At 35.5% G+C, this 16431-nt stretch overlaps 1 protein-coding gene across 2 annotated transcripts in view; it reads left to right on the forward strand.

Moving 5' to 3' along the window:
- Nucleotides 1-8131: 8131 nt before the first annotated feature.
- LOC105454643 (serine protease nudel) overlaps nt 8132-16431 on the forward strand; it is a 28455-nt gene continuing 20155 nt past the window's right edge. For both annotated transcript variants that reach the window (XM_011697402.1, XM_011697403.1), the window contains exons 1-6: nt 8132-8256; nt 8363-8485; nt 11210-11392; nt 11550-12791; nt 13493-14191; nt 15464-15670. In XM_011697402.1, coding sequence (XP_011695704.1) covers nt 8256; nt 8363-8485; nt 11210-11392; nt 11550-12791; nt 13493-14191; nt 15464-15670 — 2455 coding nt within the window. In that variant the 5' untranslated portion in view covers nt 8132-8255. The remainder of the gene's footprint in view (nt 8257-8362; nt 8486-11209; nt 11393-11549; nt 12792-13492; nt 14192-15463; nt 15671-16431) is intronic.

Genomic DNA, 16431 nt, shown 5'->3' on the forward strand with positions numbered 1-16431 from the left:
CTCTCTCTCTCTCTCTCTCTCTCTCTCTCTCTCTCTCTCTCTCTTCCCCTCTTTCGGTGAATAGTCGAGTGTAAAAGGATAAGGAAAAAATATCGTCGGTTAGAGGCCAACTTTTAAATAGTCGATGGTACGAATGCAAACGGTTGCGCAGAATGTAAAAAATATAAAAATAAAAAGCAGAGTACATTGAACGTCCCGGTTTCCCTTGACTCCGATACGAGCGCGCATACCAGCTCGAGCATAATTCTTCCTCGCTATCTTTCCCGTGATTTCTCAGAGGATGCACGCGCGTGGCGGAGAGCGATCTCCGATTTAAAATCTTCCGTGCTGTATAAGCATAAATTAATCAGTCGAGCGTAACTCTGTGCAACTTCGAGCATTCGCGTGAAGGATCTTGCATATTAAATGCGATGTGACCCAGAAAATAGTATAGATTTATACTTTGTTAAAAACTGTAATAAACTTTATATAAACTCTATAATGTATATTAAACTGTAATAAACTATAATTTTGTTAAAATTATAATAAACTATAATGCAATTTGTTTAATATATCTATTTATTTCTATTTATAACGTTCTCATTATTCACTCGTTGGTTTGGAGCCTTTACATTAATTTATTTCAATTTTTTATAACATTATAGTTTTATTTTTAGAAGAGTATTTACAATTAGAACAGAAAGGAATAGAGGCTAATAAAAGGAACAAACAAAAGATGTTAGACTATAATCGTATCGTTTAATTTGACAATATTAAAACGGTTAGTTAGAAAATATTGAACTTTAATATTGTTAAACTGATAAATGATATAATTCCGTTCTAACATTTCTTGTTTGCTTATTTTATTAGCTTCTATTCTTTTTCGTTTTTAATCTATTTCTAAATACGAGTCAATTTTTCCTTAAAATTATTCACGTTTACATATAATAATAAAACATACATATCTTAATTGATTTGAATCGTTAACTGCATTAGCTCTTAAGAGATACTTACAAATGTCATTAGAGATATTGTTTTCTCCAGATGGAATCCAGCGTGATGGATGGTAGTCATCTCAACAAGAAAAAAAATTCTCTCCTGTCGTCTGATTTACGAAGGACACTCTCTTTCTCTGTTCTTCTTAAGACCTCGCTTGAAAAACGATTAGCTGCTCGTAAAATTTATATCGCAACACGTTATATCAGATTTACAAGCTGACATATATGCAGTACACGAGATGTCCAGCTGATGTCGTCGCCTGCTTGAACACACGGAAAGAACGATTTTGTTGAAGGGTCTACAAATTTTGCTAAAAACAGATCTGAAAATAATTATTTGTTGAATCATCAAAATAATTTGTTGGAATGTTAAAGCTGATAAGCATTGCTATAAAACGTTTTGATATTCTAGGAATCATTTTGACTTTCGCACAAAATTATTTTGATTATTGAACAAAAATTATTTTCTGATCTGGATTCAGCAAAATTGTTCTTTCCGTGGCATGTAATCCCAACTTGAAAAATGTAAATAGATATCTAGATTAGTAGTAGTTTTAATAACAAAAAAAATCCACAGTAGTTTATTAAATGTATATAGATGCATTAAATCTGTCGATCAATAGAAATGTGAAATAAAAATTACTTTTAAAATGTCACAAAGAACCGAGATGTGCACTTGACAATCGAGAACGATTTGCGCCAACGTTTAATCACTCAATTATACAGCTTTGATTAGCTTGCTTTGATTAATTGCTCACTAAATTTCCCAGTATAAACGTCTCTTTGACGACGCGAAAATGTGTAATTAACAAGCCATACATCGAGCCGTCATAATTTTCAAACGATTATACCAATTTCCGCGCGCGGGGCAATTCGTTTATAGCACAGAGATGATCGTCGGTACCTAATTGCTTATCAGAGTTTTACGTGTTCCTTTCGTGTCAATTAACGTGCGATCGCGGAACGGTCGATCGGCGAACATGAAAACGAAAATCGATGTGCGCGCACGTCGGAACAATCGCGTGTATACACTCGGCGTGTATAACGTCGGAGCGCGGACTGTGTCACTTTCATCGATCCGCGGCGCGACTCGCGGGGCAGCTACTCACAGGTGAAAGTAAAACGATGCCGGATTGTGCAATTATCGTCTCCTACAATAGCTCAAACAATCCCAGCGAGCGCAACAAAACGGATCTGACGCGCGTCGACAATGCGCGCGGGATGCGCGATCGTATGATTTATCGACCGCGCTTTTATGCGCTAACAATCGCGAACGAGAGTCGTGATCGTGCAGCGAGAAAGAGCGAGATATAATTTTAATTGCGGCCCTTTCATGTATCGGAAATACTTTACGTTGATCCGAAACTCGCGGGAAACTCGAGCTCCTCTTTCCGTTTATAACTTAACTTATAATTCGCATCGACAAATTCAGGGCTGGGCATACTTCAAATACTTGTATTTGAAATACAATTTGTATTTTGTATTTTGTATTTCAGCGGAGCACATAACAGTATTTTGTATTTTGTATTTCGAAAGAGCTATTTAATGTATTTAATTGTATTTCAAATATACAATTTCAATCTATCTTGTATTTGAAATACTAAAGAAATTATTGATAAAAATTGTTGACAACAATTAATAGTAATTTAAATTTTTCTCATACAACAATTAGCGACACTAATTATTTTCGTCAAGTTTCAAGCAATATATTAAGTCATCAGAGTCAAATTTCATAATCTCACATTAGTAAACAGATTTATCGTGTGGTTGATACAGGACAATAGGAAAAGAGTGTAAGAGAGTAAAACAGCTTTCTTTCTCTCTCTAAAAGTGGGGAGAGGACTGTTGCAGGGGGGAGTTAATTTAATATTATAATTATAGTTTATTTTATATTATATATTATTAGAATTGAAAGATTAAATTAAAAAGTATTTTGTATTTTAAATAAAAACTTAAAAGTATTTTGTATTTTGTATTTCAAACCGAAAGATTGAAACTATTTTGTATTTTGTATTTCAAATCGAAAGATTGAAAGTATTTTATATTTTGTAATCCAAATACTAAGATTGCCAGTATTGTGTACTTTGTATTTTAAATACTTTAATGATGTATTTTGCCCAGCCCTGAAAAAATTATATATATAATAATTCCGTTCCTTTGCGAGGAACGGAAAATATACGTCCAGAGGAATTCAATAATGTCCGTCGGTAAATTGCGAGAAGTAAAAAAGCCATTTTCACGATCTCTCGTCTCGATTAAAATGTTAAAGTTCGCAGATGCTGACGGAAGAAAGAGTTCAAAAGATGTTTACTTTGCGAAAAGTGTGTACACAACGCTAGAAAGCTTCCCTTTTTCGAGAGATATAAGACACATTTCACATGCAATATGACTTAAAGTTAAGAGAATGACGTATACACAGGGACGCGACGGCGCGACAGAGGTATTTAAATACAGAAGCCGGGAAGTAATTAGTACGAGAGTAAAGATACGAGGAACGATGTCATTCTGACGATGTAACATCGAGGAAATTAACTCCGCGCGCTCCTGTTTCCCGTTATGCCAGCTTTCAGAAAGTGTGTATATATATACATATATATATATATATATATATATATATATACATATATATATATATATATATATATGTATGTATGTATGTATATACACATAGAAGAGTATCGCGTTTAATTTTTTTTCGCTGCGGCGCGGAAAAGCGCCGTCGCGTCGTCGTCGCGCCGAACTTTCCAGCGTTTCGAATACAATATGTGCAGCCTATGCACATTGTATGCCGATGCGTATATACACGCAATATCGCGGCTCGACTGACGATGCGAGATATCGCGTTACACCGAAAACACCATTCTTATATTTCTGAATGAATCGTCGTTTCCGATTCTTATAACCGGCATTATTCCCGCCGGCTTCCTTATACTCCTCACATGTCCTTTCAGCTTTCAGCTGGTTATTGTAAACTTTCTCTCCTCTCTCCTCCCGTCTTTCTCTTCCTTGCTTTGTTAAAATTAGTATTTAAAAAATACTGATTTGCCATCAATGTTGGATGTATTAATTATAGTCCGATTTACTTTCTGTACATAGTGAAAAACATTTTGTATTTAAAATACAAGAATTGAGAAAAAACGGCTAATGAGAGAGTCAAGCGCGGTACTTAGGGTAACTCTGGTATATACGCCGCACTTGTTTAAAACTTATCAGGTAGTATTAATTATGTTTAAGATAAATGAACTATATCAGTAAAAACTTTATTCTGTCTACTACTATGAAAAAAATATTAGAAATCCAAAATATTTATTTTTATTTAAAAAATGCTTTAAACCCATGCATTTTTGACGTATAAAAATATGGGTGGATTATACGGCTACTCACGGGTGGGAGGGATTTAAAAAATATACAAATAATCTAAATAATAATGGTAAATAACACGTGAATTGATAACGTAATTTACATTGACTTATTAATAAATAAATAAAAAACGTATTATCACAGATTGTAAATAAATACATACCTAAATATATACATACATAAAAATTATGCTTAATGTATTGTAAAGGACGTATTATAAAATATTATTATTTGCTTTTATATTTATAAATAAATAATAGAGCGTTCGTACTATGGTATAAATCTCACGCGCTAAAAATGACGTATATCGTAAACAGATGGGATATACGAGACAATAAACTAAACAAAGAATATAAGAGCTAAGCACTTGTATTTTGCTATACTCTATCCTTTACAATTCCTCTACACTTGTACCATGTACCATGAAATAACCACGAATCCTTTTATATTTCCTACAATAATCATTTTATGTAGATTATAACTTGTGATTGCGCTTCTTATTACAGTGATAAATCGATTTAATAATTACAATAATTTTATAAATATATACTTACAATAATCTTATAAATATTAACAGTAAAAAAACTGAAATCATAACACAATATTAATATAACATAAAGATATGTAATAGAGTGGTTGCGAGAAAATTACTTTCACTTCTTCTATTTTTTTCTTACTTCTGCGGCATAAATCTTCGTGCGGTGCATATACCGGAATTACCCTACAATTAATGTGCATAAAATATTCGATTTTTAATAGTTACTTAAATATAGACGTTTCAGATTCAAGCTATTTTGCAGTGATACGAAGCTCAACGGAATTTTCTCCTTCTCCACACACACACACACACATGCGCGCGTGCGCGCGCTAAGGTCAACGCATTATTCAAATTGTGTCTATATCATGTTCAGTTAGAAGACCGAATAATCTTAAAAGCCTAGAAATTATTTCTCAGTTCTATGATAACAAAAAAAATTCTAACACATAATAAAATGAGGCACTCATCAGGTGTGAATTTTGTATTTATGTTGGAAACGGTCCACTCGACACGTTCTTGTTAAAATTTTGTGTCAAATTTTTAACATATTTGCTTGTTAAATTAATATAATGCGATTATGCTATTTAAATATTTTGTGTTAAATTGACATTCTCAGTGCCAATATTTCTCAGTGCCAAAATAACACAGTTTATAAGTAAGTGAATAAATAACATAAAAATGAAGTAGTTTTAAACCGTAAATTCGAAATGAATGAAAGATAAATATACTGGTTAATTTTATTGAAGAATAACGTTTCCATAAAATGTTTCCAAATTATAATTAAATGTTACATTTTTTATGTGTTAATTTACATAATGTTACTTTTTATAGCATATTCATCTTGCGTTAAATTAACATAAAAATTTGAGTGGACCGTTTGGGACATGTGAGAGACGTATTAAATTTAATATAAATTTTTCAACCGTGTGTGGATTTATTACAGTCTATTACTTTTTGTAGAATAATTTCTCGCTTACGTGAGATTATACAATCTAAGTAATTTGTTTACTCATGAAAGTTGTTAAATAAGAAGAGAAAATGCGTATTGCGTATCGCGGAAACTCCGCAGCGTATAGAGCGACTTTTTAAATGCATGAGCTTTTTTAATGGCATGTTACGTGTTATCGCCTGCACTTGCGGCAATCGATTCGCAGCTAATTTGCGGCTCACCATAGTGGCCTGTATAGATGGAAACTTATCTCATCAATACTTCGGAGCATGTGTTTGTTTTGTAGCTGCGGCATCGACATTTGCTTTCACAGCATTTCGGCTTTACACCTTGCGCCTTGTATCAAGACAATTAAAGTTTCTTTCTTTTGTCGTATATACACTGACAGATAAGAATATAATTTCTTACATCCTGTTCCACTTATTGTTAGTAGGATGGATTGTTCACAATGGTTTGAAATGCGTAATAAGTCTGTTTTTTTCCGTTAGGTTTAATTTGTCTATTGTGAATAACAGGTCTGTAAGAAGGTGCTTATATGTTTGTAATATCGTACTTTATAGAACGTGTTTGTCGCGATCGTGTTTGCGTGTTTTGTCTTAGCGAGCTTGTTCTTCTTACACCTGTTATTCACAATAAACAAATTTAAACCCATCGGAGAAAAACGGACTTATTCATTTTAAATCATTCGGTAATTAAACATATCAACGATATCAAGACATAACACTTTCTTGCACAGAAAACGATGATTATTACATATTTTATTAACTGACTCTTTTATACATCGATACTACACTGTAATCTTTAAATTTTTATACATCAATTCGTAATTTTTTATTGTTTAACGTTATCTTGTTTATCTCTGTTATGTTACCAAGCGATAATGTGTATTTAAACTGCATGTCAACCGTATTTTCCATTTTTTAAATCCTATATTTAATTTTAACTCGGTTTGTAATTTATACAGAATGTACGGGTTTTTATTCATTAATTATTTATGTAAGGCAGTTGAAAAGGACCAAGTCAGGCCGAAACGTCGTGAGTTATTGTAATAATTAATAGTAATATAATATTTTATACCGACATCTAAATTCTTGCTCGTTTATTGACCTGAACATACTTTTTTTTTTAAATGCGAGTGATAATTTATATTAAGATAAAAAATAAATAAAAATAATAGACTAAGGCCCGATTGCACCAATATTTTGAGTTTAAGCGGAGCTTAAAACTCTCTCTCTCTTTCTCTCTAAAATTTTGAGAAAGCAAAAAGAGAATTTGAAGCTTTGCTTAAGATCAAAATAACGTTGGTAAAATCGGGTCTTGTGAAAATAAATATATTTCTTGAAAAGAAACACATTCCGTTATTTTAGTAATTTTATTTATTTTTTTACATTTCAGATTTATATTTATTATTTCATCTTTATAAAATGTACTCTTACTTATACAGTCCTGGCCATAAGTATAAAACACGCTACAACGGGACCGTATCGAACGAAAAATAAACTGAAAGGCAGTTCTGTTAAAAAAGTAATATTTATTTTTATAACAATTTTGATGTTTTGTTATATTTTGTTCGTATATTAATTCTCCTTTGGCTTTTATTATATTATTTTTTTCAAGAATACGCGGTAAACTGATGTTTTATACTTATAGCCAAGACTGTACAAATATGGACATATAATTTCTTATTCATTTACGTCGGAAGGATAAAAGTGTATCAACTCCAGAGGAGACGTTTCCCTTGCATGCGGCTGTTTTGTTCGCATTAATTTCTCCGCGCAAGAAAGAATATCGCCCGGCATTTTATTCCATTTTTTCTGGATAGAAATAACTTCGCGAGCTAAAGAACTTTCCGCAATGAAGAGTAATAGTTTTCCCACTAAGGTTCGGAGTTTTCAAGGAAAAATTGCCCCGCTTGAAGATGAGAACCATTAATCGCGAGCGTAATATTCAAGCTTCTCGTAAACGTATCACGATGAGAAATATACGCGGGAAACTCAAGTTTCTCTCGGGCTGTTTCGTACAATAAGGAAGGTCAATCGATTCTTTTTGTGCTTCGTGCGGCGCGTAGCCTGCATGCTGACGAAATCGACATTCGCGGCCGTTTTGCGATGGAAGTCAAGAATTCCATTCACAGATTTCTGCAAGCTCTGCGCGCGGCGACACTCGTTGAAATGCGTGTAAAAAGAAAAAAAAGGAGGTTCATTCACACGGAGACGGTAACAGGAGACGACACACGAGCTGTCAGCGATTTTTCGCTGACGCGCCCGGGTTGCCGTCGCGGCGAAGCGAAACGCTACTCTACCTACGAAACGAAATCCCGGATTAGTCGCCGTCGGTGCAATCCCATGTGAAGATCGGAGTAAAGCCACAGGAATTTGCACACGGGAGACGGCACGATCGCGCGCAAACAACTTTAAAGACGAAAGTCGAGAGTAAGTTGTTCGAACGAAAATATAATCGGGAGATTTTGTGCCTATAATTAATTCTAAATCTTTGAATTAATCCTGTTTTGCTAATTTTTTTTTGTTAAACAATTAGTGCGTCTTTTGGATAAATCGAACAAACCGCACGCCGATAAAGGCCCGCCACCGCAGATGGTCGATGTTCCAATCGATCCACCATGTTGCGTTGTGTTGACGGATTCGAGGATTCGAAATATAGGTAAGCCACTCGAAGTCACTTTGCCGCACGGAATTGATATTTTTGAAAAGCATAGATCTAGTTGCATATTAATTCATTGAAAGTTTTGATAAGTATATTAATAAAAAGTTAAAATAACACGTAGTTTAACAAAAAAAAAATCAGAATAAAAGACTTATCACTTTCCATAGTTTTTTTGAACGCTGAATACGCGTCTGATTTTAAATTGCTCCATCACAGTTTAAGAAATTTGCAGTTAAAGTTGCAAAAAGGCTCTTTTTATTTATTTTGTTATATTATAACTACGACATCACGTATTGGAGATATTTTATTTGCAATTAAAATTAAACATGTTAGAACTATCGGTCCTCAAAAGGAATTTATTGTGTCGACTATGATTAATAAAGTAATTTAACAATATACGTTCCATTCGAAAAATATCTGTAAATTAAATTATTGACAACTTATTAAGTAGCTTCCAATTCTATATTTATTTAAACTGGAAAGTTTTTTAAATCACTGAATACAACACAAATCTAATATAAAAATTGATAAAATGGTGATTTGCTATGGCAAATGTCAAAACTTAATTAAAAAGAATTGTTCGAATTGCAAAAATTTATGTATAAACGTGTAAAGGACTTTTATAACATTGAATACGAATCCAATGTCAAAATTAACAAATTCAAAATAGAAGATGAAAATTAAATCATGTTTAAATTTCATGAAAAAACATATAAAGATGTTTCATATTATTTAATGCAAATTTAATATCTGAATTAAGATGAATTCCTTAAAATTCCAACTTTAATTAAATTTCTCAAAACTGTGACATGATGGAATTTAACAACTCGATTCGTATTCAGCATTCAAAAAGCTACGGGAGATGATTACTCTTGTAAAAAAAAATACTATTAGATACTGATAAATTATTAGAATATATAGTATGCAACATTGGATTTAAATGATTTTCTAATAATTTCCAATAGTTTTTTCATTAGTCTTGAAACACAATAGGTGTAGTAAGCCTTAAGCCGTAAAAGATTGACCAATTATAATCGATTATTCCCTTCACATTCGACTGCGACTGGATCTATATCTTACGGCTTATGGCTTACTGCATCTATTGTGTTTTGAGACTGAGGGTATTCCTAAACCAAAAATATTATTTTGATAATTAAAGTTGTTCAAAAACATATATGAGATTGTATAAGTTGCCAAGTATTTAATTAGGCAAAGGGACAAAAATATTTTTTAAATAAAACGTTTAAACCATCCAAAAATATATGCAGCAAAAGTTTAATGCCATTGACTTTCCGAACAATTTTAAGTTTCATAAAACAGACTTAGGGTGATTAAAATGATCATAATGATGTAAAAACTTGGCGTGCCCGGATTTCATTGATTAATAAGATGTAGGTATATAAAATGCGGGCGCGCCAAGTTCTTGCTTCATTATGATTGGTCATTACCATTGGTCATTTTAATCACTTTAAGTCTGTTTTATGAAACTTAAAATTATTTGGAAAAGCATTTACAATGGCATTAAACTTTTGCTGCATATATTTTTAGATGGTTTGAACGTTTTATTTAAAAAATATTTTCAGGACTAAGGATATAATTGCGTTCTAATGTTCAAAAGAAAGTCATTTTTTGTTGAATCGTGTAATAAGTGAAAACCGTCCTCTGTGTGGAAAATAAAAATCGGAACGTCAGTCGAATGTAAGAAGAGAGCGAAGAGTAAACGTAACTTCTATAAGGCGTAAATTGGAACAGCGAAACGTAAAAGAAGTGTTTGAAGAGTAAACGCTTCTTTTACATTTCCAATTTACAATTCCATAAAAGTTTTCGCCTCCGTCGCTTTTCCTTTACACTCGACTTGCGCGCCGAACTTTATTTATTCTAAAGCCGACATGCACAAATAACACAAATAAACAAACAGAAGTCTTATTCTCGGTCAAAACGGATCTCGACGTTTAATAATATTTTTGTGTGAATTCTTGTAATTTTTCTCTAATTAATGCAAACTGCGTCGATTATTAGTTAGTCTTGAAACGCAGTCCAAAATTAAAACTGGAGTACGTAATATAACAGATTGAATCGACAATCAATTTAATAATATTTTGACGCTAATCTCAAAACACTACGAAGAATAAATCAAATTAAACAATTAATGAATTAAAAACTCGTGGTAAACAATACATAGGGTGGCTCAAAAAGAAAGTGTTGCACAAACTAATATCTTAAAGAACCATGAATAAAAATATGTGATTTATGTATACGAAGATTTTCTTGTTATAATTAACGAAGGCCTTTTATAATTGAATTTTGAAATTTTCCCGGCGGCAACTTTGAGAGGGAATTTTAATATTTCAAATCGTACAGTCTTTTAAATTGAATTTTGAACGTTCTCCCGGCATCTCTTTAAGGGGACAAGTTTAAAATTTCAAATAGTACTCTGAAAAACGTAACACTATCGGATTACGTTAAAAATCAAGCCACTTTTACGTGAAAGGATTTTTTTTTAATATCATAGTATCAAAATTTATGAGCCATAAAATGTAGACATTTGTTGTACAAAAAATATCGGTGGATTTCTTTATAAAATCCGAACTTAAATTTTCTTTCACAGAATTCATTTTGCTTTGAAAAATCTTTTGACAATGGCAATATGTTACATTACAAATATCGTTTTTATCGTGCATCTACAAAATTTCAAAGGTTAATATTAATCACAATTTTCAGGCGCAACATCCAAGTACAGGACGCAGTCGAGCGTGTGCTGCCATTCGAGCTTTTGTGCACGGCACAAAAACATTCTCCTGATGACTGGAGCGATTTCGATCTTATTGATTATCCTTCTTCTGACGATCGCCAATCTCACGTTTTCCATAATGTCCGAGCACGACGCTCGCAATACTTCTGCAGGTTGGTAAAATTTTAACGTTATACGCAAACGGGCGAAGCACCGCATATTATCTTTCTCGAAAAATTGGCTTTCGGTCGCCCTCCGCAATCGCCAACTTCCAGCCGATGTCCTCGAGGAATCATCTCTTCCACCATACTTCTTTCACGATTCTTTCAGTTCCCGTTCAACCGGAAGCACGCGTGAAGCGAGCGATCAGGCCGGGCTTTCCTCGCGACGGAAGATCATTGTTGAAGTCCCGGGCGCGACGGACGATCGATGGCAGCTCATCCTTCAGCGATCAGACGCGGGTGCTTACGAGCCGGATAACGCGAGTTGCAGAAGCTGCAGCTGACGACGTGCCAACAATAAACGGGCGACACGTCGGCGCGCATCTGATCAAGCGGGAGCTATCTCGCAAGCGGAGAGATTGCGATCTGAGCGCGAAGCACTGCGAGAATTTGTTGCAGGCGGTGCAAAGCCAGCTCGAGATGCTCAGCAATAAGTTCCCGGCGACAAACGGCGGGAAATCGTTGCCCACGGATATTCTCAAGTGTCTCGAGTGCGCGAAAATAATAAAGCTGAACATTGCGGATGAGAGCGACGAGGATCACGCGGCGTCGCGATCGAGGGACCGATATTTCCCGTACGATTACGTTTCCGAGCCGAATCGCTCGAGCGATTACGGCACCACCGTCATTAAGCTGCTCGATGACAAGGCAGCCGAGAGCGGTGGCGCGAAGCGGCCGACTCAAGTCAATCGGACGGAAGCGGCGAAAATCCAGGCGGCGGCGGCGGACGACTCGGTTACGGACGGTCAATTACGAGACGTCACGAATCAATCATCGGCGAACACCACCGGTGTATCGGAAACCAGCAGTACCGTAACAATTGATCATACGAATTCCGATGAAAGCCAACAGACAGAAGCTGCATACGTGAACGGACGCGCCGACAGTGACAATTCGGGCGTCCGCGGTGACAAACGGCCGGGCGGTAATTCAACTGTCGACGACTCGCGGATGATAAAGATGCAAACCGACGGCGTGCAGTCGAGGATCGACCAGCAGCAGCAACTCCGTGTAACAATCGAGGGCAAAGGTATCACGAGCGTGAGGCCGCGGCCGTCCGCGATGATGGAGTCGAGCACCACGCGGTATAGCGCTATTACGGTGCGGGATAGCGAGCGATTCGTTGGAACCACGATCGCGGCTGATGCGATGGGAACAATCGAAACGGGAACACGGGCCATCGTCGATTTTACGAAGCAGATTACTGAAAACGTGACGAGTTTGCCGGCGGGATCCGACGTGACCGGAATCGACGGCGCGGGCGGCGGCGTCACGGTGATGCAGCAGCCTTCGGTGCGCCCTTCGCTTGAGGGACACCCCGAGAATCGATCGGACGCCGCAGCGATGAATGGTACGTGGTCGCGGCGTAGAATACCTACGTAGGCGGAAGTGGTGAAATAATTAAATCGTATAATGGCGAACGCCCGCGCTTGCTATATACCTACGTCAATATTTATCCGGGTAGAATGTAGTACGGAAATAGTTCCATAATGACGTCAATTCCTACACTTGTGACTTATTTAAGCGACAAATGAAGTCCTTGTGACCTATCATGTGACCTTACACCTATAATGATATCATTATAACTTCTGCATTCTACTCTCTTGAATATACTGCGCGCTTACCTTCAAGTCCGCACATCACCTACTTGCTTCTTTTCCCCCGCGCTAATTCCTCCTTTTTGCTCCGCCATTTATTTAAATACGTCTCCTTTTCAAGTTTGTCGAAAAATATTTGTACTTAATACGGAAACACGCGCGTAGGAAAATTCAGTTTAATATGCTTACTTAATCCCTATATAGGGTAAGCCGAGAGTCTCGGGATCTTCATAAATTCATACCTAAAGACGCTCGATATGACTCGCGAATGAAATATGTATACACGGAGAAGAAGTTTATTTAACTCGTAAATCAGGGGCGGGTAAATAAATTTTTTTCAGACCGTTATAAATTTCTTGCCGCGGCACTTCCGCCCTCCGTGAAGAGTAGGTATAAAACGCGGTTTACTGTTTTCTTGGAAATATAACGGCTTTTAAGAAGGGAACCCTTGCAGGATCGAGATCGATGGATCATCATCGCGCTTACAAGCAGTTCATGCAGCCGGTCGACAATTCTCTCCAGACGAAGGACGACGTCAAATCCTCCATGATGCCGGCGGTGAGCACGAAATCCTTTCAGCAGCTGCAACTGAATCCCACGACGTGGTCGATGCCGCATCCGGTCTGCTTCTTCGGCTATCCCGGCCAGCCCGCCGCCGGTGTGCCCGCGTCGCTGTCACCGGCGTCGTCGGCGGCGTTTTACCCGGCCTCCTCCTCCTCCGCCGCGCAAGGTCGCGGATTTTCGTTCCAGAATCCGTCGTCTCACCAGGCCTCCCCCCCGTTGCTGCCGAACATGCAGGTGCAGGCGAACACGGTGCAATTTCTGCCCGGCAGACCTAACTACGTCGGCGGTCTGGCGCCGCCGACGGGACCAGGCGTCGGCCCCACGGGACCCGCCGTGTCGAACTTCCCGTCGATCTTCCCGCTGAATCAGCAGCAACCCGCGGTTATGTCCCAGCCGCAGCAGCAGCCAGTCGCAAACATGCCGTATTTTTGCGGCTATATGTCACTGCCGACCATCCGCTTCCCGCCGATCCCCGGCACGTCGCAATTCGACCGTTCAGCCGACGAAGCGAAAGACTCGCTGTTAAAAGAATCACAAAAACTACCGCACGGCGGTGTTATCGTGCGACCTGATCCCACCTTATCTTTACGTAAGTGAAGTTTATGCAGATTTAATCGAATAATAATTATAATCGGTGTAAAGGATTCTCAGTATTGAAAAAATGAGATTTCTATTTCTATTATTATTTTATAAGTATCTTGCGAAGATTCTTTCGAATTATGTTATCTACATCATTTCTCTTTTCTAACATATTCGTTTAATTTTCTCTATCTTAATTATCTTATAAAATCTATTGTGTTTTTTTTCTAACGTATTGCGAAAAGCTTAAATGAAGATAAAATTTTTTGAAGAAGTAAATTAGAATGTCATCTTTAACGACGTGATAATTATTTTAAAAATTGTTCTCTCAATTGAAAATTGAAAATCTCTCAAAATAATGAAATTTCAATTTCTATTATTATTAGATATCTTGCAAAGATTCTTTCGAATTATGTTATCTACATTATTTCTGTTCTAACATATTCGTTTAACCCTTTATGGTCATACTAGGTCAAAATGGCCCGAGCATAACCTTTTACACTAGATTTTAGAAATCTTCAAAATAAATATCTCTTTTTTCAAACACGTATAATTATACTATTTTTTTCTTAAAAGTGCATCATCTCAAAAGTGTTAGGCTAAAATTTTGTTTTAAAATACTAAAAATTAAAAAAGTTATGATTTTTTAAGTAAAAAGACTCATTTTTTCAAAGTTAACGTTTACCATTTTTTTTTAATGTTAAGATTAAATTTTTCACTAAAACGCTATTGTTCTATTTTCTTAAAGATTGAAATTATATACTGTAATTTTTTAAAGTTAATAATAGAATTAATACTGTTGACTTTAAAAACAGCTCGGATCATATTTCTGTTCCAGTATGACCATCGTGTAACTATTATGAAGTGTTGACCATGAAGGATTAATTTTCTCTATCTCATATAATATCTATTATGTTTTCTTTTCTAACATACTTCAAAAAGCTTAGATTGAGATGAAATTTTTTGAAGAAGTAAATCAGAATATCATCTTTAACGACATAATAATTTTGAAAATTGTTATTAAGAGCTATCAAAATAATAAAATTTCAATTTCTATTATTATTGTATTTTGCAGATTTCTTGCGAAGATTCTTTCAAATTATCTTGTCTATATCATTTCTCTCTTCTAATATATTCTAATCTTATTTATCTTAAATTATTTTATCCATCATATTTTTTTCTTTTTAGCATATTTTGAAAACGTAAAGTTTAAATTGAGACAAAATTTTCTGAGAAGATAAATTAGAGCATCATTTTTAAAGGCGTGATAATTGTTTTTTAGAGCCCACGTTCAACAAATGTCCTGTTAATTATCGTCAGTGCGATAATTCGCATTGCATACCAAGGGTGAAATGGTGCGACGGCCGTGTTGATTGCAGCGATGCCAGCGACGAGACGAAATGCTCATGCAGAGATCGAATATTACGAGACCGACTCTGCGACGGTTACTTTGATTGTCCACATGGAGAGGACGAACTCGGTTGTTTTGGTAAAAAAAAAAACATTTTATTTTCACACGTTTTAAATAAATAAATAAAAATTGAATGTGTTGAGACGTTGTTCACATTCAGTATTTTTTTTTAGTACTTTTTTTAGCACATTACATTTTTATATTTTCATCTAAAGAAATTTTTGAGCTATAGTTAATTTTTAACATTACGTAGCAATAAAATTAAAGCGATATATGTAACACAACAGGAATCTAGATAACCAGCTGAGCACACAATTGTTTCCTTATCTTGAAAATCGAAAACTAATTAAGAATTAAAATAAAGAATTACGTTTAGCTGTGCATTTGCATTGTTAAAAAATAATAGCTTGTCATACATCTTTTTTTTAATATTACTATGATTGTCCACCAGATGACGCTAAATACTGGTCTCAAACTTACGGAAGCTACTTTATCCGCGAAACATTTCTTTTCCGGCAAGCGGCTTATACAAAATATAATCACACCATATTTGAAATATAATTTCATCACGACATATTTATTCTTAGAAAGAGATAAAGTCTTATGTAAAACATAAGAAAAAAGATTTGAAATATGCTTTTTTAAGAGGATGCTAAAGCCGTCTGTTTTATCGACAAAAATACTATTTTTGTTGGTTACTAACTACTTCGTATTAATCGCATAAAATAAAATTTCCTTTTCCACGATTAAAACACACATGCTAATGTATCTGGCTCTGGTGCATTTTGTACCAAAAACGGGAAAAAATGAAATAATTACAAGATCGGAAGAGCACACGT

Source organism: Wasmannia auropunctata, unplaced genomic scaffold, assembly GCF_000956235.1.
Source record: "Wasmannia auropunctata unplaced genomic scaffold, wasmannia.A_1.0 LD335979.1, whole genome shotgun sequence".
Lineage (NCBI taxonomy): Eukaryota > Metazoa > Arthropoda > Insecta > Hymenoptera > Formicidae > Wasmannia > Wasmannia auropunctata.